Below are 24,686 nucleotides of genomic sequence, written 5' to 3'. Positions count from 1 at the left end.
CGCACCCAAAAAGGCAGAAATATGCACATGCGATATCCTATACTGCGAAAAAAGGTGCATCATTTTTGAACGTCGCGGACAAATTGTAATTACCATAAGCTCAGGCAGATGTATGGTAGAAAATCCCCCAAGTGAAATACACTACGGCGGAAAAAAATACCCTACGGCGGAGCTCGGTTGCAATTTGTAAATACGCGGTGGGAGCTGTCGGCAGTCGCCGTCGTCTGTTGGGGCTGTCGAAAGTCGCTGTCATCCATGTTGGAAGCTGTGGGCGCCGTCTGTCATCCCCGTTGGAAGTGTCGGTAGTCGCTGTCGTCCCCGTTGAAAGTGTCGGTAGTCGCTGTCGTCCCCGTTGGAAGTGTCGGTAGTCGCTGTCGTCCCTGGTGGAAGCTGTCATCAGTCGCCGACGCCCCTGTGCTGTCGCAGTTCTCATTCATGCCGAGTGGGGGTGTCCGGCGGTCAGCATCCCCGCCCCTGAATATGGTGTCCCTCTGAGTGCCGACGGCGCCTCAATGGGCCAATAGTGGTGATTGCTGGGCGCCGGCGCTGGCACACAATTGCGTCGCGAGAGTGCTCGACCGTCGGCGCCACGACGTGTCACGCGGCGCCGGCCGAGCCCAGGTAGAGCGGGGAGCGGCCGATGACGCACGCGGCGGCGTATCGACCGGCCGATGACGCCCGCCGGTGCTGCCGCTCTGTCCCGGCGGCGGCGGCGGCTCTCCGGGAGAGTCGGGCGGCCGCCAGCGCTGATCACATGAGGACGCTGACGGCCCGGGGGTGGCGGCAGAAAAAAAAAAAAACGCGGCGGTCCTGACGCAGCGGACACGGTCAATACCAGAGCTCCTTCGTCCATCATATGGAGATGAAGATCGCTCGGCAATGTACGACAAACGAGCAGCCCAGTCAGCTTATTGGTACGGAGAGATGTTATGCACGGGGCTGTGCCAGCGATGCATTCGATGAATGGAAGAATGAGAATGTTTGATGTGAGTTTTTGTTGTCATCTTTCTCAGAAATCAATCACGGAGCAGGAGAGCTATGATGACGGAACGTCACGGATATCAGTTATGCTATGGGTTCTGTTATCTGTATCTAGTTATTACATAACCGTTGCTGTTGACTATTTCTTGTTTTATATTGGTCGTTTTTTTTTATTTGTCAGTTTTAACTCCAGCTTTCTTGATCACTGACTATCTTTTGATTCACCATTTTTACCAGATATGCAGGAATGCACTGTATCTTCCTGCCCAGCTCTTAGGTACGGCCTTCCTGCCCAGTGCCCATTCCCTCGGTGGGCGCACCTCGCAATCATCGTGACATATATAAAATACAAATTACGCATTGGGTGAGTGCTCGTAGATCACTGATACCTATCATAGTATCACACAGTCTTGCGCTACCCAACTCTGACTTGAGTCTCATTCAGGCGGTGTGACTCCTTTGGGCATCCTCGTGGAAGCCATACGTGAAGACCGACCGGCTCCGAAGGACGCCAGATCCCGCAGAAAGGCGTACGTGGTCCTCAACTGGGACGACGGCCGCGCTTTTCAACTGCGCACTTTCAGACCGAAGCGTTTTAGGTCGATAGTTGTTGGTCGTTTTTTTTTACGCTTTTTGTGATGTTATCCGTTCCAAAGTCTTGCGTGGTACTTTTATTCCGTCATTTGCTTTCATTTATTTCCTCCCTACCGACCCAACCTTTCACGAATCTTTACCGTAAATGGTGAGCAGCTGTATCCATTCAGCGACAGCGAGCATCAGTGTCAGCCATTCCTCGCTGCTTGATCGGTCACTCTGACCTCATGACCCTACGTCCTGCATAGTAACCTCACCGTGACCTTGCCGTGACCTGCAGCGGCCGAGAGTCTCCTCGGCTCTGCCCGTCGCGCCCCGCCCACCGGATACTGGGGGGCGGCGCGTGCGCCGGCCGGCGTCGGCGCCGGCGGCGGCCGGCCGGCCAGACGCGCTGTCAGGTCTGCGGCGAGGACGTGCCCCGCCGTCCCGGTCAGCCCGTGCCGACCTGAGGCCAGTCGTCAGCGCGCGGTCGTGCCGCTGCTTCCTCCTGCCGACCCGCTGTATCACACGGCGGCCGGCCAAGAGTGAATGGAAAGAAGAAAGGTCGTGGACAGAAGAAGAGGCCAACAATTCCCGTCACGCAAAAGCTCGAAGCATTCGGTGCTGCTGGTGAGTGACTTTGCTCTTTCATTGGCGTATTCTTATGTCTGGGAGTGTGTTGACTGTTGTGCTTTGGTTATCTTGCATTTTAGGTAAATCTTCGCATCTCTCGTGACTCGCATCCCGAGCCCGTTTGCACCAGACCTCTTCCCGCCGAACCTATCGTGTCTCTTTGGACACGGTGGATGGGCGGCCTCGCGTCTTAGCCGTGTTCCGGGCAGGAAAGTGTAGTATGGTGTAGTGTGGCTGATATAGCTACCTGGGATGACAATTACTCCCGCCTGCCATTGATCCTATCTGTCCTGAGCGCTCGATGGCTCCGAGATAAAAGGAGACGGCGGCCGGCCGGCTGACTCTGCGGGATTGGGCCCGTCGGGTCCAGTCGGGTCCTGCGGGCGCCATTTAGTCCTAAGCTACCGTTATGCTGTGGAATGCGTGCTATAATTAATTAATTAGGCATCTAATTTAAATTATGAAAACAGTCTTTTCGATTACATCCATACCCTGTCGATTGCTGATCGAAATCTGGCAACCGTATTATCCTCAAATGAAATGGTGCTTGTTCGATAAACGCTAGATAACAAATGGATGCCTTCAAAGGTTAAAGAATAGTGATTCTGTGATGTCAGCCGTCACTCGCAAAATCTTCTACTACTAACGTCGTTCCGCTCGTCTTTGTCGTTTCCGCAGAAGCCGACAAGATGAGTCCGTCGACGAAGCCGACCCGGTACGCTGCCCAGGCCTGGATCAAGGAGAACCTGCTCCTGATCGCTACCATCTCCGGCGTGCTCATGGGCGTCGTTCTCGGTAAGGAGACGCTGTAGGTTAGGGATACAAGTCGGCTCGGATGACCGGCGCCCGAGCCAGTGCCAGACTGTCTGACGGGGAAGAGACCACCGGATTGGCGAGAGGAACAGGGTATCGTTCTTGCGAGTGTATCCTTCAAGATTTAATGGAACGGGATAATAAAGATAGAAAAAGTTATTACGGAGCGAGCGAAGCGAGCGTAGTCTTTACGGAGCGAGCGAAGCGAGCGTAGTCTTTCCTTAGATTAACGGAAATTTCTGAGTATGAGCGGCCGGCCGGCCGGCCGGCCGTGGTCACGCTTTTGCGAGGCTTATATCTCAGCAACCACTTGACCGATTTACATGCGGTAATTTTTGTAGGGTAGCTTCATTCCTTCTACCAAGTATTGCACTATTCCCAATGCATGTGGGTGACCCCTTATGCACGTGCCACGTGCAAAACGAAGAGGTGTCACTTTTGCAATTGTTGCAATATCTCGGTAACTACTGGGCCGATTGCGCTGAGACTTGGCATGTAGGTAGGCACCCACTAGACAATGCATATCCATGTGCCAGAGTTGGGGTGCTGCTGCACGTGCGCACGTGCAGGGGTCGTCTCCAGATCTCGAGAACGGCTGGACCGATTGCGCTCAAATTTGGTACACGGTTACGGAGCAGTTAGTAGGGTGCCGTGCACAAGTCAGTTGGGACCCATTTTGCACGTGCGCACGTGCAGGGTGCCGCTTCCAGATCTCGAGAACGGCTGGGCCGATTGTGCTCAAATTTGGCACATCGCTAGAGACCGGTTAGTAGGGTGCCGTGCACAAGTCAGTTGGAGGTACCCCCTCGCAATTTCGCACGTGCAAGGCCCACCCTCTCGCTCGCTCCGTTAGTCGCCCCAAAAGGCGTTATACTGGTTCCTTAGATTAACGGAAATTTCTGAGTATGAGCGGCCGGCCGGCCGTGGTCACGCTTTTGCGAGGCTTATATCTCAGCAACCACTTGACCGATTTACACGCGGTAATTTTTGTAGGGTAGCTTCATTCCTTCTACCAAGTATTGGACTATTCCCGATGCATGTGGGTGACCCCTTATGCACGTGCCACGTGCAAAACGAAGAGGTGTCAGTTTTGTAATTGTTGCAATATCTCGGTAACTACTTGGCCGATTGCGCTGAAAGTTGGCATGTAGGTAGGCACCCACTAGGCACTGCATATACATGTGCCAGAGTTGGGGTGCTGCTGCACGTGCACACGTGCAGGGGTCGTTTCCAGATCTCGGGAACGGCTGGACCGATTGCGCTCAAATTTGGTACACGGTTAGGGACCGGTTAGTAGGGTGCCGTGCACAAGTCAGTTGGGACCCATTTTGCACGTGCGCACGTGCAGGGTGCCGCTTCCAGATCTCGAGAACGGCTGGGCCGATTGTGCCCAAATTTGGCACATCGCTAGAGACCAGTTAGTAGGGTGCCGTGCACAAGTCAGTTGGAGGTACCCCCTCGCAATTTTGCACGTGCAAGGCCCACCCTCTCGCTCGCTCCGTTAGTCGCCCCAAAAGGCGTTATACTGGCAGGGGCGGATCCAAGGGGGGGTCACATGGGTCATGGCCCCCCCTTGAGGCCCGGGGGCCCAAAGACCTGCCAGGGGCACCACCGGCCTATCAGGGGTATCACAGTCCTGACAGGGGCACCACAGGACCGCCAGGGGCACCACAGGACCGCCAGGGGCACCACAGGCCTAGCAGGGACACCACGGACCTGGTGCCCCTGGGCCCTGACAGGACTGTTACGCCCCTGACAAGCCTGAAGTGTCCCCGGCAGGCACGTGGTGCCCCTGACAGGCCTGAGGCGCCCCTGCAAGGCCGGTGGTGCCCCTGGCAGGCCTGTGGTGTCCATGGCAGGCCTGTGGTGCCCTTGCTAGGCTCTGGTGCCCCTGACAGGCTTGTAATGCCCCTGGAAGGACTGTGGTGCCCCTGGCAGGCCTCTGGTGCCCCTGACAGGCTTGCGGTGCCCTTGGAAGGACTGTGGTGTCCCTGGGCCCTGACAAGCCTGAGGTGCCCCTGACAGGCCCGTGGTGCCCTTGTTAGGCCTGTGGTGCCCCTGGCAGGCCTCTGGTGCCCCTGGCAGGTCTGTGGTGCCCCTGGCAGGTCTGTGGCGCCCCTGGCAGACCTGTGTTGACTGGTGCCCCTGCTAGGTCGCTGGTGCCCCTCACAGACCTGTGGTGCCCCTGGGCCTTGACAAGCCTGAGATGCCTGGCTATGACAGGCTCGTGGTGCCCCTGATAGAACAGTGGTGCCCTTGCTAGGCCTGTAGTGCCCCTGGCAGGCCTCTGGTGCCCCTGCTACCCCTGCGCCCGGAGAGGACTATGGTGCCCCTGAAAAGCCTGAAGTGCCTCTCGACAGGCCCGTGGTGCCCCTGACAGGCCCAAGTTACCTCTGCGAGGTCGGTGGTGCTCCTGACAGGCCTCTGGTGCCCCTGGCAGGTCTGTGGTGCCCCCCCTGGCAGGCCTGTGTTGACTGGTGCCCCTGCTAGGCCGCTGGTGCCCCTCACAGGCCTGCGGTGCCCCTGGAAGGACTGTGGTGCCCCTGCCCCAAGGGGTGCTCATGGGCCCAACAGGCCCGTTGTGCCCCTGACAGGCCTGTCGTGTATACTTGCTAGACCTGTGGTGCCCCTGCTTCCTGGCAGGCCTGTGGTGCCCCTGCTTCCTGGCGGGCCTGTGGCGCCCCTACAAGGCCGTAGGTGCCCCTGACAGGTTTGTGGTGTCCCTGGAAGGACTTTGGTGCCCCTGACAAGCCTGAAGTGTCAAGGACAGACCCTTTAGACGCCAGGGTCAAGTTCGTCGGACTGACAACGATTCGCTTACCTGATAACGTTCCTGGTAAGTACTCACTACTCAGCGTCCACAACATATATACACATAACACATTCATATATACTTGCTTACAATTGGTAAATGTGGTTGTGGGTAAGAGTTAAGATACCTACTGACTAAAAATAAAAAAAAATAAATAAAAAAAACTGAAAATGGGGGCACCACCAAAATTAAGTGGACGAAATCCGTTGAGTTTTTAATTTTGGGTATAGGTAGGGGCACCACTTCGATTCATGACCCTCCCCTTGGAGTTTTCCTGGATCCGCCCCTGTATACTGGTCATATTACCGTTTAACTCCTGAACTTAACACATTTCGAATTTCAATTTATTTTCAGATTTTTAGCATTTGTAGATGATAGTATTTTTTTCCAGATGATATGAAAGATCTTAACGAATTTAGTCCTTGTTTCACACTTTTATTTCAAGCTTCCATCGTCATACACGGCCGCGGCCAAGTTCGTTTGGGGGAAAACGTGGGTGCAAAAACATCATCGATTGCGAAAATGTGAGTCATCCACAACTGGTGCCACATAGTCCTATACATACACGATGCCAGTTGTGAATGTCTAGCATGCTCGCATCTACTGATGTCTTTTGCAGCCACGTTTTTCCTTGCGTTGATCAATAAAGGACAACGGATGATATTTCAACGCACCTTGCCGAAGCTTGAAGCTTTGCATTTATGCGCAATGTTTTCCGTGTCCTTCGGGACGTCAACTGACAACTGAAGTTCGGTTGACCATTTTTTTAACACAATATACCCTATGCGTAGCGTTAATTATCGGAACCATGCCTCGTGCCCGTTTTTAAAATAAGAGGTTAAATCTTCTCAGCAGATAAATGTAAGTAGTTAACCATATATACCTTCTATATCTACGTGTGACTCACCATGCTGTATTGCTGTACCAATTTTCCATGATAGCAGTAAAAGTAAGGCACTTATCCAAATGAATACGGACGTCTGGTGGAGCTCAGTCTCCTAGGCATGGCTGTTGCCATGGTAATACATCCGGAATCGCTGCCGATAATCCAGGCGACGACCAGACACCATGGGCTCTCCGAGACGGCCAGACGGATATCGTTAGCTGCTCACTGCTCAGGTTACCAGCTGCACAGATCATACTTAAGGTGACTCAAATGCAGGCAGTTTATGCTGGCCCTCAATGTAAACAGAATTGTTCCAGGAGAGGCACTGTTGATGGTCATTTCCAGATCTTTCTGTCGGAAATGACGGTGATTTATATTACATGTAAGCATTATCGCATTGTCTAGCTCCACCTGAGTTTTCGAGCGTGAATTTCAAGTCGTCTCTGAAATCGCACCTCCTCATCTCACAGACAAGGGCTACCGGTACACGTCCCACACACTGGGGTGTAACCATGTGGCTGTCGCTATACAGCGTGCCGCTCGCTCTGTCGAGTGATGAGCCTTGTTCACCGCGCGTGTGACGGCTCATGATCAGACTGCTGGCCGAGCTGATAAATGCACACACATTCACAGACGGGCCCGAGCGGCGTGACGGGAAATACATGACACGAAAATTCAGAGGGTGGCGAATAGTTGAGAAGAAGCACTGAAAGCCAATTTGGTGCTGGCTGAACTCAATGCGTACAATACGAGTAGACATAATTTGCGGCAAACTGCAGAGGCGCGATGAAAAATAGGTATTCGGGAACGTTTTGACAATCACCTCTCAAGGTCCGACTGTGCCGTCACTCATGTTATAAATTTTTGGTTCTTATGCCTATAGACTGTAATCGACGGATAAGAATTGCCCGATATTTTCCGCTAATATAAATAATATGTATATTATATTTACCGCACCAGTCTGGCTGGTGAAGATAACCAGAAAATTCAGAATAACTGTGTGTAAAATGGAATACTCCTTTCGAAACCCGAAACAATTTTCCTGAGAAAGATGCACATGTGTGACCAGTGATCACATATGGCGTGTCGTTCGGGGCTTTCAATGGACCTTTAGATCGCCGGCTGCCGCTCCGGTCTCTGTTTAGAAAGTGTACGGGACCATATGTGGCTCCGTTCCGGTTAACTTAAAACTAGACAGCGGTAGCTAGCTACGAGTACCTACTCCGGACCTGGCTGTCTCCGGGCCGGATCATGGCCTAGTATCGTGCCTGCTCCAGCTCATTTTGGACCAGACACATCTTCCGTACTAGGCTCAGCGACTCTACCCTGTGCTCCCCTTCTGATTCTGAACATAGTTGGCCGGTGACTGAAACTCAGGAGTACCTACACGTGGAAAGCTCGGTCCTCTGAAAGGGTCCCATGCCTGAGTTTGCTTCGACCTAACGTATAACGTATTTGATCCTCAATTTCTCAGACTTGCTAGATACCATCAGGCATCACGATTCCCTGCATTGCACATATTCATATATGTTCTCCTGTCTCATTATCCAACTCACCGCTTAAATATCCAGGCCTTCTTGGGAGGTAAAGTCGTGACAACATGACAAAACGAACCTAAAATGCCAAAAGTTTCGATCACATGCTGCTTTCGTCAGTGGGAAGTGGATATTGTGAAGAAAAAAATCAATATAATGATCGCATTGATATAACGAATTACTTCACTCACCAAGTTCATATCTCTAATGTGTCTGATATTTCATAGTTTACTTGAGGAATACATATGTGTATCGTTAAAAAATTATTCGGTCTCGTTCAGTGTCACTCAACTCTCCTTAAGTCACCTACCCCTCGGTCTTGCCCTGCCCTGCTGACGTGTCGGCGCCCCCGGTGTGCCCGCAGGCGTTTCCATCAAGCCGTACCAGCCGAGCGAGACGGCCCGACTGCTGATCGCCTACCCGGGCGAGCTGTTCATGCGGCTGCTGAAGCTGATGATAGTGCCGCTGGTGATCGCCAGTCTGGTCACAGGTCAGTCGGGGTCACCGGGCTGGAACGGGAGAGGTCGGGTCAAAGAGCCAACATGTCACAAAGTCAGTCGAACATGTGTAGTCGTTAGTCCGCCATGTCAAGTAAGGGATCTTCGATTGGCTCGTTTGACAATTTCTTGCAGGCGTAAAATCACTTACCTAAAAGTACTTGAAAATACACATGCTGTTGTTACGGTGGAAGCGTGAACACTCAACAGTCTCTTATTTATTAATCGAGCTCTAGAAAATATGATAGTGCCTACGTTGTGAAATAAAAACCAGAACAATGTTATCTTGAAAAAGCTGTGCGACTAAGTGCTCTTCAACATTGACTTGGCGTTATTTTAGCCCCGTGATCGAGTGAATCCCCTTGATCGGCACATTGTCTCATACCAGTCACTTGTTTGACTCGTAAGCTTTGGGGAAGGGTCGACTGAAGGTCAACCTCACGGAGCGTGTTTTGGAGCGCCGGAAGCGGACTGACAATTCGTGGGTGAAGCCATAGAGATCTTATACAGGGTGTTAAAAAGAGACGATAAATAGGTAATCGTTATATCTCGGAAAGTAATTATGCTATGAGAATTATTAATGTGTCATTCAAAAGGTAGGGTAGCCTGGGGCAAGACGCCCCAGATAATTTATTTTGCTACATAAATTTTGTCCCACATCACCTGAAAGGCCAAATTTGTGCTCAATGCGTTCTTTGGACATTTTACTTTAAATTGCACCCCTCAAATTGATTCACTTATGATCGGACTCCAAGCTAGGAAGTGATTTGTGAAGCAACTGCAAATGGGGCATTTTGCCCCAACCCCAGGGCAAAACGCCCCACGGCCTGGGGCAAGTAGCCCCATACCTTAGATTAAAGATTTAACATGGTAGTTGGCTAAATCTTATGTGAGAGGTCCGTTAGACCTCTGGAGGCACGGCACTGAAGTTAGCACATTCCATCCTTTCAGGTGCTCAGCATATGACACTGTTGTATGAGCAGGTTTTTCACCTACCTCATAAGACCAAATAATAAATTATTGCAATGCAAATGTTAACAAAATACTTCCTTTGCCATCCAGTTGCTGAGAAAAATACACATAAAGGCATAGAAACTTACTGTTCGCCAGCTACCGAACATTAGAAAGTGGGTAGCCCCAACAACACAAGAGGTAAAACGCCCCAGGGGCTTTTTGCCCCGCGACCTTCTGGGGCGTTTTACCCCATCACGTAGTTCGGTCAGAGAACAACGCCTTGCACTCCAGTAAGACATAATTTAACACGAACCAACCCGGCATGATAAGCGTCAGACAATAGTTGTTCAAAATACATAAAAGTCGTTAACCTAATGTGGACCATAAAAGAACGCCATGATTCATAATCTGACAACAAAACATAAAAATCACTCAAAAAACACATTTTTAGCTATATCTCCCGAAAGAGTCATCACAATTTCTTTCCAGTCTGCTCATATAATGATCATATAGTGCACGTTTTATAGAAGAGATGATGTTTCCCCAGAACCCTGCCAGTTCCGAGAAACATCGGTGAGGCGTTTTACCTCGGCGGGGCGACTTGCCCCGGTCTACCCTAAGTATTGAAAGTTTTTTTATGGTGCGTTGGTTTTTATTGTCCCGCACGAATATTGGCCGTGCCACCTGACAACATCTCGTGCCTAAAAAATATAATATCTTACAAAGTTCACCAACCCATGACGATAGGTTTTTTTAATGAAATGTTTTCTGGAAAAGCCTTCTTACGAGAATGGGAGATGAATATCAATTAAACCAATAGCAGCATTGGACCTTTTGCTCGTCTGCGAACTGATTCATAACACCGAATGACGCCGGATGAAGAGATCAAGTTTGCCAACTCAAAAAATTATCTTTTTGGTATATAGTGGTCTACGCATACGGGGATAAAAACGGAGCGAGCAAAGCTGTTGACTCGATATTTTGATTTGCTGGATTTTGAAAACTTTTTCCTACGTCAACACTTTGCTCTTATAGCATTAGGCACATTTTGTCGAGCGGATGATAATTCCACACCACTGTCAGTTTGACGTCAGCGTAATTCACAAATAATTAAGGCTCATCCCTGCATTAAAAACAGACATGCTTTAGCTTTGATGTAGATTCTACGCTCTCGGAATCTCGGCGGCACTACGCTTGGGCAACTCGGCGGACATCGCATTTGGCGATGGTAGGCTAGCCCGCAACGCACTGGTGCACGGCGGCACAGACTAACGGTCAGTCGTATTTGTGATCAGCCCTCTCGCTCAGGGTATCTCTCGCTGGTGCTCGCGATGCGAATTGCGAGCAAAGACGAATGTAAAGCCAAGATCAGTCGGTGACACGCCAGGGAAAGAAGCTAAAATTAGAGCGCTCTATTTATTGCTCCCGCTACTTCACCGTCTCCCATAGGGTCCTGTGTTGAGCTGGTGTCGAGGCTCTAAAAATGACGCCGATTTTTGCACCCTTCTCACAAAAACCGCTCGGACCGCCTGGAAACTAATTGTTCCGCTCTAAAAATTTCATGATCGACGGGAAAATGAATGAGGAAAAGATTGGTCCTGAAATAATTCTGAACTCCCTGTAGAACATATCGAAATATGGCTGCAAACTAGGAGCATGTCAAAATCGACAAAACAATACAAATAGGACGCGTGTATATCACACCACGGTGAGATTTACATAATGCATCGCACTGTAGCGTAAACCTCACCCGGGTGTGATTTACACAATACACTACTCCTGTGTATATCACACCACGCGGAGTGTGATTTACACAGTGGGCCGGCAATGCGTAAATCACACCGTGGTGTGATATACACAATGTGCTCCTAGTGTGTAAATCACACCCGGGTGTCAGACCACGCAGCACCTGGGTGTGATTTACACAGTAGGCCCGGCAAATGCGTAAATCACACCGTGGTGTGATATACACAATGTGCTCCTAGTGTGTAAATCACATCTGGGTGTCAAACCACGCAGCACCTGGGTGTGATTTACACAGTAGGCCTAGCCAATGTGTAAATCTCACCAGGGTGTGATATACACTGTGTGCTCGGTAGTGGGTAAATCACACCTGGGTGTCAAACCACGCAGCACCTGGGTGAGATTTACACAGTAGGCACGGTAACAAGACACTTAACCAAACCTTAGACCTGACCTGACCTGACCTAACCTAACCTAACCTAACCTAACCTAACCTAACCTAACCTGACCTACTGATTTTTGCCTACCCGTGGATGAGGAAGAAGGTACTCGCATGAAGAGATTGCAAGCAATGGTAAGTCAAATATTTTTAGGTTAAGTGGTTGTGCATCAGGCTTCAGGCCTTCGGCCTGAAGCCAGATACACAACCACTTAACCTAAAAATATTTGACTTACCATTGCCTGTAATCTCTCCTAAGGCATTGCCTTCGGCACTGCACCGCTTCGCCACGAGCATTCAGACGTCGCTTTCCATATTGTATTGGTGCTTTTAAACTTGTCGGTCGGCAGCGAACCCACCGCTACCAAGGAAAAGCGAAAATGCGGGAAAAAGCGCCCGCACCGACGGGACTCGAACCCGCAACATTCGTATCATGGTGCAAGCACCTTCACCACTAGGCCAGGCGGTCACCTGATTCCGAGAGAGAGGACGCCCGGAATGCCGCCGGAATATTCGTAGTGCTTAGTCTGATCTGACCAATGGGCGAGCAGAGTCACTGCTCTGACCAATGGACGTTCAGCGTTGCTATGACGTCACATCGTGGTGAGATATACACACAGCTGCCCTCTCTGTGTATTCCTCACCCGGGTGTGATTTACACTACGTAGTAGATTTTGTGTATATCACACCGGGGTGGGTGTGATTTACACAAATGGCCGGTATTGTGTAAATCTCACCGTGGTGTGATATACACGGTCCCATACAAATAAACTTACCGGGATTTTTTTATTTTCCATGCATCTGTGTATGAAATCAGTCGGTTTTTCAGAAAGATAATCATCTGTTTAATAAATAATTCCACAATTGCAATCGAGAAAAAAAAACATTTCTGCTGTGACGGCAGTTCTGGCATTGTGCCAGTAGTGTGGCGTGCGCGGTGCTGCGTGGTTGTCGGGACGGAGTTGTGAGTATTTTCGGTGTTTTAAATGGTTGATGGCCATTTGAACCAGCTTTATATTATTTCCTACAAATTTTTGCATCAAATTATTGCTTTGAAAGACCATTGAAACCCCTTATCTCTTCATGAAACACTATCATATTTATCGTCGACGAAAATGGCGCGGGACCCCATGTGCGTTCCGATCGAAATAAATCGTAAGTTAAATAATATTCGATGATAAGTATCATATTCTAGTGACACATTTTCATAAAATAAGGCATAAACTTTGTAAGGAAGTCAACATTGGATGATTGGATTCTTATTTTGCTCACATATCCTTGTGTAGTCAAATGGCTCAATTGTTAGATAAATGTAAGCATATGTTTTGGCTTGATGTTTGCTGTGAAACCACCCAGCCACTTGCTGGTTGAGTGGTTTTTGATAATTACCTGATAACCATTTCTCCTTTTCCTTAAAAAAACTAAAATTCTTTTCAAAGTAATCCATTTTTAGGAAAGGCGGCTTGCTCATTGACATTTCATGCTCTTGTTTTGTCATTGCTGGCAGTATTTTGATACAATAATGCAATATGAATTTTTTGCAATAATAAAACCTAAGACTAACCTAGTTAATGCGTCAATCAAACACCCAACAGAAAGATTGTGAGTCCTTGTGACGTGAAGTAGAACATTCTATGAATGTGTTGTATAGAATATGCCAAATTTTAAATTAATTTATTATTTGATACTGATAGCTGAGCATGTGAATTATGCCACAATATAATTTCATTTTCTGGTTTTGAAAAAGCCGGCAGTATTTTACTTCAACAAATGTAATATACATGGAATACATGTTGTTATGTTATGTTAAAAGTTTAATAACAGCAAACAGAAGGGGCTGTTTCAGCAGATAATGTTTGTACCTTATGCATTACCTTTCTTTTCTGCAGGACCATGCTTCCGCTGGGTGGTCGACATTTGCCTCCTGAAGAAGTTGAGCAACATGAAGACCACCAGATGAGGTGTCTGCAGTTCATGTGGAACTCTGCAGACTACAAGTGTTATGCCAACCACAACCAAAGTGCTGTGATCATGGAGGCATGAACCTCATGACAACACTTCAGATTTGCAGTTGTACCAAAGTGTGATTCAAACCACCTGTGGCATCTCACTCAATGTGTGAACAGTGTGATCATTGTGCAGTGTTCAGCTGCAACTAAGACATTTATTAGTGACTTGTTTTGCAATTAGCCACCAAAAGCATTTTTGGGCTGGCTGCTGTAATTTGTTGTGCACTGCGCAATAGTGGTAGTGTTTTGTCGCTTGTCAAGTTGTCAGTTGTGCATGTTGCATGTTTCTCTTCCCTCGGCCCTCATTATCAGTTAAGTGGTGAATTGGCATCACTCAGTCTCCCCAGATCTCCATTGACTGTCTGTCAACCACCTAACCTGAGATGGCATTTGCTAATAGTGTCAGAAAAGAAGTGATTGTAGACATTTTTAGGAATATGAGCTCCGTTTCATGCGTGTTGCAGTGGTCATTTTGTCACTTGTCCCATAGTGTAATAAATGGAAACTGTTGTTCTTTTCAAGGTACTCGCGGATGCAGAAAGCGTTGGGCCTAATTATTAAACGCACCCTTCTATCAGCGACGCACGAAATCGACAAATATCATCCTTTTTAGAGCAGGAGGAAACGAAAACTTGTGAACATAGCTGTACCTACAACAGTGCATAAGGAATTGGAATTCTGGGAGTTTTTGAAATTCGGAGAAACTCAAGTTGTCGACAGGTATGCCCCCTTGTACGTCAAAGACCGCCTAAAAAAAACAAACGTCTACAAATGAAGGCAGTATTCGTATGTTCGTTGTAATTGCAGCAGCCTAGCAACATGCATTGCGGTCCGATGGCGAATTACACTCGTGCAAAAAACTATGCCGGTAACTGCCAACGTACTTAGGTCGTAGGTGAGGAGAGGAAGGGTTATGTCAAATGTCAACATCAAAGAAATGGCTTCATCTGAGCTGTGCCTATTGTACATAATTCAACCAATCTATGCATTTCGTTTCTTGCAATCTACTCATGCTTTCACTCCAGCTTCAGAGTAATCATCCCATATTGTACGTCTTAAGATATTGATTTCTATGGCAGTTCGCAATTGCTAGCCACGTCTCACCTCAGTTTGGTGGCCCCGCATCGGCCCTTGCATCGGCCCACTCGGCCGCGCTCGGCCGCTCTAAAATTGACTTACGGAGGAGGATGGTGGCTTTTATTTTAGCTTCTCCGCTGACTGCGGGGAGCGCCGTCGCCGAGGTAGGAGCAATAATTAGCTTAAGTTTGGGACTAATTTCCACGCTTAATTAACATTTTAATGTTATTTTAATTAATTCATGTTAATCTTTGACGTATTCTCTTTCTATTGATACCATCCACCGGTCTGAGAAGTACTGCCTTGCTGCGTAAGGGCCGATAAAAGATCACGCTTTTAGGGGTATCTCTTCAACATGGGGCAGGAGCAATAAATAGAGCGCTCTAATTTTAGCTTATTTCCCTGGTATGTCACCAACTGAGATAGGCCTAAGGACGACTCAGTTTACAGGCTATTGCAGGTTTTAAGGACAATGCTACCAAAAAGCATGACATCCAGGTTTTGCGTAGTGGCTATTACCGGCTATAACTTCCCTGTCTCATGTCTGCTGCTAAAGAAGCAGAGCTCGTTGAAGCTACTGCTCAAGCCTCAATGGAGGTCTAAGTGGTCTGGTGGCTCATTTTCTGCTGCACTGTTGCCAAGAAAGAGAGTTATGATTCTGATGGCTGAGGCTGGCCTATCTTTGGGCGGTCTCCAAGACCAGAGTTCTGTGGCCAAGTCGGAGGGATGCCTGCGGCGGCCTCTCTGTCGCCGACACGGACAGTGTCGGGTGTCTGTCCAGGCGCGGATCCAGGGGGGGCGACGGGGGCGGCCGCCCCCCCCCCCCCGCCATCCGAAAAAGGCGCCCATATCCCGCGGCAGAGAGGGCGCCCCGAGCAGAAGAGCGGCGACACAGCAAAGGTTCAGCAGAAATAGGGCGCCTCCAGCAGAAGTTGGGCTCACCAAGCAGGAGAGCGACGCCCAACTGCCCATTCCCAGCAGATGAGAGTCGCCCCAGCAGCAGATGGGCGCCCCCAGCAGAAGAGGGCGTCTTGTTACAAGAATATAAAATACCTTCTGTTCAAGAGGGGCGCCCCTGGCAGCGGAAGGGCACCCTTAGCAGGAGACGTGTCCCCCGGAAGAGGAGCGACGCCCCAGCAAAAGGAGAGAGGCGCCCCCATTCCGAGAAGAGGGGCGCCCTGACAGCAGCTGGGCGCCCCAGCAAAAAAGGAGCCCCATAATAAGAAAATGGGTGCCACTGGCAGAAGAGGGGCGCCCCAGCAGAAGAGAGGGGTCTCCAGTAGGAGACGGGCGCCCCAAGCAGAAGAGGGGCGCCCCAGCAGAAGAGAGGCGCCACAGCAAAAGTTATCAGAAATAGGCAGCCTCCAGCAGAGGTTGGGCCCGCCAAACAGGATATGGGTGCCCCATTGACAATATCCGGCAGAAGACACACGCCCCAGCAGCAGATGGGCGCCCCCGGTAGAAGAGGGGCGCCCCATTACAAAAAGAAAAGGAGTATATTCTACCAAGAGGGGCGCCCGTGACGACAGCGGAAGGGCAACCCCAGCAGAGGGGCGGTGCCCCAGTAAAAGGATAGGTGTGCCCCGTTCCGAGCAGCAGAGGGTCGCCTCGCCCCAGAAAAAAAAAAAACAGGAGCCCCATAAGAAGAAAGGGGGTGCCTCTGGCAGAAGAGAGACGTTCCCCGCAGTGGAAGGGCGCCCCCACAAGAGTGGCGTCTCCAGCAAAAGAGAAGTGCCCCCTGCAAGAGAGGGGCACCCCACCAGAAGTTGGGCAGAAGTGGGGCGCCTCCAGCAGAATTTGGGGTCGTCAAACAGGAGAGGGCCGCCCTATTCACAGTAGAAAAGACTCCTCAGCAGCAAAGGGGCGCCCTAACAGAAAAGGTGCACTCGTAGTAGAAGTGGGACGCATCAGGAAGAAGAGGGGCACTTCTAGCAGAAGATGGGCGTCCCAGATAAGTGGGCCGCCTACAGCAAATTGGTCGTTCTTAGAAGGAAGAAATGAGGCGACTTAAGCAAAGTGGGTCTCTCCATAATGGATTAGGCGATCCAAGCAGAGGTTGGGCGCCCCCGGGAAGTGAGGCATACCAGCATAAGTGAGACGCTTCCAGAAAAAGGAGGGGGCATCACCGGGAGAAGGAGGACTGCACCAGTAAATGGAGGTCACCTTTTTGCTAATATCTTTTGCTAGGGTAGCGGTGCCCATCTACGACTTTTAACCCTGCCGTGCTGGTGGTCTGAGTTTTCCGTGTCCTGCTGGGGAGGGGGGGGGGGCACACTCCCTCGTCTAACTCGGCTCCTGGGCCGCGTATTGACATGCGATAAGCGGCATTCGAAAGATCGTCAAAAAACAGGACGAAAACAAAACGGTCATTTTTTAGGTCAGGTTGAATGTCAGGTCACCAGAGGTCATCAAAGGTAAAATGTTGCCTGTTTCAACATTTTTCCGTTTTCGAAGCAGCGGCACATAACCCGGAAACCAATAGAGCTATAGCGCCGCAGAAAAGCGCATTCGATAGCCCTTTTAAAGGTGTTTCTGCAAGCTGCGCTCAGATTTGACCTCAGGTCAACGGTTTAGCCTTCAGAGGGCAAAAGACTCTAAAAATAGCCTTTTTACGAACAATGTTTTCCTGCAATAACTTTTGACTCAAGAGAGTCTCGACATTACGTTTGCCAGCATTGCGTTTCTGTCGTCGAGACACGTCGAACAAACTAAAGGTTGACCTTATGAAGGGTAATTTTGAGAATTTGACCTCAGGTCAAGGTCATGACCTGACCGGAAAAGGTCATGCTGCATAGCGGTCGATGCGTATCGTCGAGCTGAACACAGCTGAGGTGTTTTTATCGCTCTAGCTTGAATCTATCAAAAGTTATTTAAAAAAAAACTGCTGTGGACCTTTCATGACATGGGATGACCTCTGGGACATAATGAGTGGTCACACTAGGTGCAATGTTCTTATTCAGTGTGTTAATTTTATATGTATCCCAATGCTTGATATTGTCTAAAATGGCGCTCGTCCAAAAGAGATGCCTTTCAGTTTTCTCCCAAAGACTTAATTATACCTACCTACCTAATGGAGACGTCGCACAACTGACCTGACCTTAAGATATCGAAATTCCGAGATATACGTTTCATGAATAGTGTTGCTTTCATCAATCGCTGAAAGGTTGAAAGCAATCATTCATTCGGTATAGCAATGGTAAGCATTTGAACTTTTTTTCTTAGGCTAGGTCACTTGACATAACCTGGTGACCTGACCTTCCATCACCCGCGTCAGACATTTTTACAACATGTGCAAAAAAGATGCATGATAAGGTATGCTGAAAATGGCGGCGCTGCGCGCAGCCGTTTTTTCAGATATTTGCGAAAAACCTGAGGGGGAGCGCGATAACGCCCCCTAGCACGGCGCGGGCTTTTAGCTCCCGATTTTGACGGTTTGGCGCCCCCTTTGTTTGGAGCGCCCCCGGATTGCCAGGTCGCCCCTATTTCGACTTGCCGCCCCCCCTCCCGAAAATTCCTGGATCCGCCCCTGTGTCTGTCACAGAACTTTTGCCAGGACCAGTGGGTCTGACGACTGATCTGCCGGGCCGGAGGATGTGGGCGGCCAGGACTGAGGGCGGCATGAACTGATCTCCCGAGCTGGACTGATCTCCCAGCCCAGAGGATGTGGGCGGCGCAGAGACTGATCTCCCGGGCTGTGGGCGGCACGGACTGATCTCCGGGGCTGGACTGATCTCCCGGCCCGGACTGATCTCCCAGCCCGGACGATATGATCTGACTGATCTGCCGGGCTGTGGGCGTCTCGGAGACTGATCCCCGGGACTATGGGCAGCGCGGAGACCGATCCCCGGGACTGTGGGCGGCGCGGAGACTGATCCCCGGGGCTGTGGGCGGCTAGGACTGAGCTCCGGGGCTGTGGGCGGCTCGGAGACTGGTGGGCGGCTCGGAGACTGATCTCCGGGGCTGTGGGCGGCGCGGAGACCGATCTCCGGGGCTGTGGGCGGCGCGGAGACTGATCTCCGGGGCTGTGGGCGGCTCGGAGACTGATCCCCGGGGCTGTGGGCGGCTCGGAGACTGGTGGCCTGGTGGGCGGCTCGGAGACTGATCTCCGGGGCTGTGGGCGGCGCGGAGACTGGTGGGCGGCTCGGAGACTGGTGGGCGGCTCGGAGACTGGTGGGCGGCGCGGAGACTGATCTCCGGGGCTGTGGGCGGCCCGAAGTCTGAGTGGATGCAGCCGCCGGCCGCCGCCGCCGCCTGCCGTATTGATTCTCGCGACGCCGGGGCCACGTGATCGGCCGGCCGCCAGCTGGCTGCAGGCGGTCCGCGCGACCCGGACTCTGCCGCAGAGCTGACGAAGCTCCCAGCTCCCAATGCAGAGCAAAAACTCGGCAGCTTACAGGCTTATACGTGCGGAGCTTCAGACGGCGAGCCGGCGGCATCAGAGTTCTGAAAATCCTCCATTCTAGTGTTTATTTTCGTTCGGTCGGACCCGAACGCAGCGCAGTTGGCGTTCCGATGACGAAGGTTAAACTGCATCAACTATTCAAATCGGGAGCAATTGCAGACTCCAGAGTTTTATATTCATCATAAACTTTGTGGCGCTCGGCCATTGAGGCCGAGCGACCTTTGCCATTTCATGCACGCTTCACAATACGCTCGGTCTGGTTGCCAATGCCGGACCTTGCTAGATCGAATGAACGTTCTAGAATTGCAGCTTTACGCCACATCTCAATGACCTTTGTTGGAGCACCATTTCGGTCTGAATATCTAGAGCCATTGCAAGCAGTGCATTGTGGGAGAAGTGAAGAGATGATGCCTCGATGATGCCTACCCGTTCATTTAATGCTATTTATTCATTCATTCGGGTTTGGCAAAGCTATATCATCAAGCTGCATTTGGTAATTTTTGTTCCGAACAGATAACGTTTCACATACTGTTCCGCGACTCTCAGACATCATCCCCGCTCCCACGAAAATGTGACACCGGCCAACACACGTCACCCGTCACCGACATCCGAGCGACAGCACGTGACACGTGAGCTGCGTGGCTGGCACGCGTGGCACGTGTCACGCGGGAAGGGCAGCTGGCACGCGGCTCGCTGTCCACGACCGAAGCTCCACGAGAGCACGAGGTGTTTGTTCGGGGCAAGGGCATTACGATGAGTGTAGGTGTCTGTGTGTGTGTGTCTGTCGTAGCTGTGCCGACTTTCTTTCCAGCGCTGTCGAATGGGAGAAGCTACAGGTGTAGAGTTAAGCCCAGTGGTGACAGCGAAATCACACTGTCCCGGTGACCTAATAAAACCGGTCGGTGCTGAGCGTGCCAGCTGGCTTCACGATGTTGGCATCGAAGGAACCCTAAAAACGATGCGTCGATTCATACCCGTGCTCACCTATGTTTTTCTAGCGAGTCGTTTGCAAAGGTTTTCGTAGATTTCTGTAAATTATTGACGCTCGAGTACCTGAGGTGTCATCAATATGCATCCGTCCGATGTCCATTTACATTTTGATACTTAAACTTGCACAAAACATCTGAAAATCTGCAAAGATAAAAGCGCAAAGCCCGCCTCTCCCACCTGATTCATACAAACAAATAAGCAGTTCGACTTGGCTTAGAGTTAGGCATCGGGTTACCTGTCTGAGAGCCACATGTGGACCGATCTGGCTGCTGTCAGCGCCCGCTGGCCCCTGTTCCCGTGTCAGACGTCTGCTAGCCCCACTGACATCTGGCCACTCTCCGCGACTCCATATTTCGCCCGGCGGCGGCCGCTTGTATAACCGCGGCGGACGCCCGGGCGGCCAAGATAAGCGCATCGGTGTCTGGTGTGGCGGCGATACGGCTGGTATATGGTCACACGGACCTGCGGGAGAGACAGTGGTCGTCTGAGGTCAGGGGGTTCGCACTCCGCGAGAAGTGCACCGAAGCTTGGAGCACATTAGCCCGCTACCGGCAACAAAACGTCAGCAAAGCCACGTAAAATGCGCCACAACACTGGCAGAAATTAGGACGACTCTTCACAAGGACGACGGCTGAGCAGTCCGCATTTAGAATAGGCACACTGCTGCTAATTACGAGTTTCGCGGTACTGCCTGCGCGATGGCATCCCTGGGCTGTGATGCCGAGTTCGCAGTGCGCAGTGTGTTTTCATCCCGGTGGATTTGGCTCTGTGTCTGCGGTTCAGTGACAGCGACAGCTATGGTTTGGCTGCGGCCACCGGCGCCTCCGCACTGCCAGCCCGGTGCCTCGAAATAGCCATACCGGCGACACACCTGGGATGCCGACCTCCCCCGTCCCGTCCCGTCCTGCCCCGGTCCTGAGCGCCCCCCGAGCTGCCCCGGTCAGACGGTCACCGGCCCGCGGCGCCCGGGATGTTGCAGTTGGCAGTGAGGCGGCGACGATGACGGCGGCAGCGGTGACAGATTGGACTGGCCCGGCCGTCTGCTGACGTCCGCTGCTGACGGTGGCCGCCACGGGCGCCCGGCTCACGTGTGACCCGACAGAGGCCGGTCATTGGACCGGGGAGGGGCGCCGGGCCGATCCGCCGCCGGCCATTGTTTGGGCTCGGCCCCTGCTCGGACTGTCAGGGATGCCGTGATGGTGCATCCTAATGTCCACGTCAGGGGTGGGGTGCCATGAAATCATCCACAACTGCTGGCGGAAAGCAGCGCTGTTATGCTACCAAAAGCGAGAGTTATTGGCTATTGCAAGCGTAGCATAACATTTTATTCTTCGATATTTTTTCAACGTTGCATAACAGAACTTCCCAGAAGATGCTGAGGACCAGACTTCCCCATACGATCCTCTCGGTGCACATGTCCCAGACCTTGTCGCTGGCTGCTCTTGGCCCGGTGCCGTCGCCTGCCTGTGGGCTCGTCTGTCCGCGCCCGTCTCGGTGCGATGGACGACACCGCAGCGGCGCCAGCCGTCACTGTCACAGGCCACAGCGGTCCGGCTCTCAACTGACCCAGATCGGGAGCTCGACGGGGGCGCGGTCCGCTGGAACCCCACCAACTGCGGACCTTTTTGCGCAGCGGGAATGCCACGTTTTGTCGATAAAAAATGCCGGCTCAGCGTAAATCAACTGGCACCTGAGCGTTGTGGGTCGGCCGGAGCCGTGCTGACGTCATTACGCCGTGGGACGGCCCGCGGCGTGGCCAGCCAACGCTCAACCCTACCCCACCCCACCTGGCGCTCTATGTCAGAGCTGTTTACGAGAGGGCTGCCAGCCGGTCGTGGGAAGCCCGAGGCCGCGGCGGGCCCACCTGCATGGTGACCAATAAAACTCCGCTCTGCCGTCGGAGTTCCACACATCGAGGGATAACATTCGGGACACATCGGCAAACATTTCATTATTAAGTCTTCAATGATTTTCGGGTTCTCAGAAAATTGTTAATGAAGTAAAATAGGTCGGTGGTCCGTGACATAGGTAACCCTTTGAACAGATACATACATACATACATAAAGGTTTATTTGACCACGTGACAGTCAACGACTGGTAAAAAGGCCGTACATGAGCTGTGCAATGGTGGCACCACATGAAGAAGTGAAAAGCATCACAAAAATTAAAAACACAGTGCATTTCAAAAGAGCTCCGAACATATCTACGTGGGGATCACATCCTGTTCATTAGATCTATGAGTACAGGCACAGTGGACTTTTTATACCGCTCAGTTTTGGCCCGCGGTACGACAAACTTTCGCTGCCGGCGCAGAGGGCGCCTCACATTTGCCAGCTGCTCGCCCGGGTACAGTGGGTGGGCGGGGTTGGCGAGGATGTCGGCCGCCAGCTTGCAGAGGACAGCATCGCGACGCTCGCTCAGAGTCTCGAGGTTGAGGAGCTGGCAGGCAGAGGCGTAGTCGGTGTAGTTTTCGTATCCTATCATGATTTTGCAAGCTCTTTTCTGAACTTGCTCGATTGCTTGTGCTTGTTGCTGTGTCAGTCCCGTGTGCCACAGTTGAGAGCAGTATTCCAGACATGGACGAATGAAGCTGATGTAGACGGCGCGGATATCGCTCAGATCTGCATGGAACTGACGGAGGACTGTGAGCATGAACAGCCTGCGAGAGGCGTTTTTTGTGATATGATTTGTATTTGCCGTCCACTTTAAAGGGACCCTCCCACCTTAACATTAGTTTTGAGTTGAGATAGCCAAGTTTGCGGCCAGGCTCAGAAACCACCATTTATCCTGGTTGCAACCCCCGCAGCTTTATGGTGTTCAAGAAATTTCTTCCCTTTACTTGCAGGGTGGGACCAGCTTGGTCCCTATCTCTTAACCATTACGGGAATCTGATGACGTCATCAGGCTTTCGAACGTCCGTTAAATGTTTGACTAAAACGTTTTGTAGCACGCGGTGGTATATGCTGCTTTGCGCGCAACAAATGCCGCACTTTCAAATAAAGTCGCTAGGAATAGCGGAGATCCCAAAAAGTAAACAAAAGTAAAAGTCTAATATCTTGAAAACCGGTGAATATTTTTCGATGAAATTTGGTAGATATTCGTTTTTGCTCTTTCTGAACCGAGCGACATCACTTTCATGCCAATTCATTAACTTTTTTGAAGGTGGGAGGGTCCCTTTAAGTCAGAAGTAATATGGACTCCGAGAAGTTTCATGGTAGAGACGACAGGTACTGGTTCGTTGTTAATGATTACTGCGCCGTCCATATCCGTGTTGTGAGAGAAGTTGCAGATGAGTATATGACATTTTTTTCCGTTGATCTTCATGAGATTGTTCTCTGACCATGTTTCCAGAGTGGATGCGGCCGTCTGGGCTTTCTGAAGGACAATGTTTGCATCTCTTGCAGGAGACAGGATGCCGATACTGAGGTCGTCCACATACTTCCATCGATGATCTTCGGTAACTGCGCAGTCATTTATATGAGCCAAAAATGCAATCGGGGCGATTTTTGTCCCTTGGGGCGTTCCACACGTGGTAGTGAGCTCTGATGAGACAGGATTCGAGCCACCAAGTCGAACGACCTGTTTCCGCTCGTTGAGGAAGCTGGCTACTGTAGGCACGATGGAGGGACGAACTTGCTGGTCCAGTAGTTTCCTGAGCACGACATCATGGCTAACCAGGTCGAAGGCCTTGGAAAAATCGATCGCCAGGATGGCCGCAGCGTTTGAAGAGCTGTCTGTGTTCTTAGCCAGGAAGTCATATAGCGAGATCAGGTAATGTACCGTAGAGTAGCCTGGCCTGTTTCCGAACTGGTGTGGGTCAAGTGATGGGGTAATGTCAGCCATGATCCAGGTTGTCAAAAATCCTTCAAAGATTTTGGAGAAGAGCGGGGTGAGTGAAATGGGTCTAAGATCGTTGAAAGAGGTTGGAGGGTTGACCTTGGGAATGGGGGTGATGAAGGATAGCTTCCAAGCAGACGGAAATTTTCCGGAGGATAGCGAGGAGTTGAAGATGTGAGTGAGTGGCTGCGATAATTCGAAGGCAAACTCCTTGACCAGCCGTGCTGGTAGCTCATTCGGTGTGGTGGAGATGTTGGAGCGGATGCTGCTCAGTTCCCTCTGGACGTCAGCTCGTCGGATGACCGGTGGGGGTGCGTCCGCCGGTAGGTAGGCAGGGAATTCCTCCAGGTTGAGTGCCGGCAGCTGGGATGAGATAGATGCGAAGTGCTGGTTGACCGCTTCCGCCAGCGCCCCACCAGTCTCATACTCAGCGAAGTTTAGCTGTTCGTTCTTTACTCGGCCGGTCAGACTCTTGATTTGACGGTACCAAGTAGCCGGCTTTGCT

The 24,686-nt window shown here is 51.1% G+C and overlaps 1 protein-coding gene across 2 annotated transcripts in view; it reads left to right on the top strand.

Annotated features, from left to right (window-relative positions):
* Positions 1 to 1,430: 1,430 nt before the first annotated feature.
* Positions 1,431 to 24,686, top strand: part of LOC122381095 (excitatory amino acid transporter 2-like) — a 34,234-nt gene continuing 10,978 nt past the window's right edge. Inside the window, exons 1-4 of one of the 2 annotated variants that reach the window (XM_043364871.1) lie at positions 1,431 to 1,511; positions 1,856 to 2,184; positions 2,866 to 2,982; positions 8,598 to 8,723. In XM_043364871.1, the coding sequence (XP_043220806.1) occupies positions 2,877 to 2,982; positions 8,598 to 8,723 (232 nt within the window). In that variant the 5' untranslated portion in view covers positions 1,431 to 1,511; positions 1,856 to 2,184; positions 2,866 to 2,876. Of the gene's footprint in view, positions 2,185 to 2,865; positions 2,983 to 8,597; positions 8,724 to 24,686 lie in introns of both variants that reach the window. The other variant, XM_043364870.1, reaches the window with a different exon arrangement.

Source organism: Amphibalanus amphitrite, unplaced genomic scaffold (assembly GCF_019059575.1).
Source record: "Amphibalanus amphitrite isolate SeventyFive unplaced genomic scaffold, NRLGWU_Aamphi_draft 000114F_arrow, whole genome shotgun sequence".
NCBI classification, from domain to species: domain Eukaryota; kingdom Metazoa; phylum Arthropoda; class Thecostraca; order Balanomorpha; family Balanidae; genus Amphibalanus; species Amphibalanus amphitrite.
Note: the sequence above shows the minus strand (reverse complement) of the source record. Positions and strands in the feature narration are given on the sequence as shown.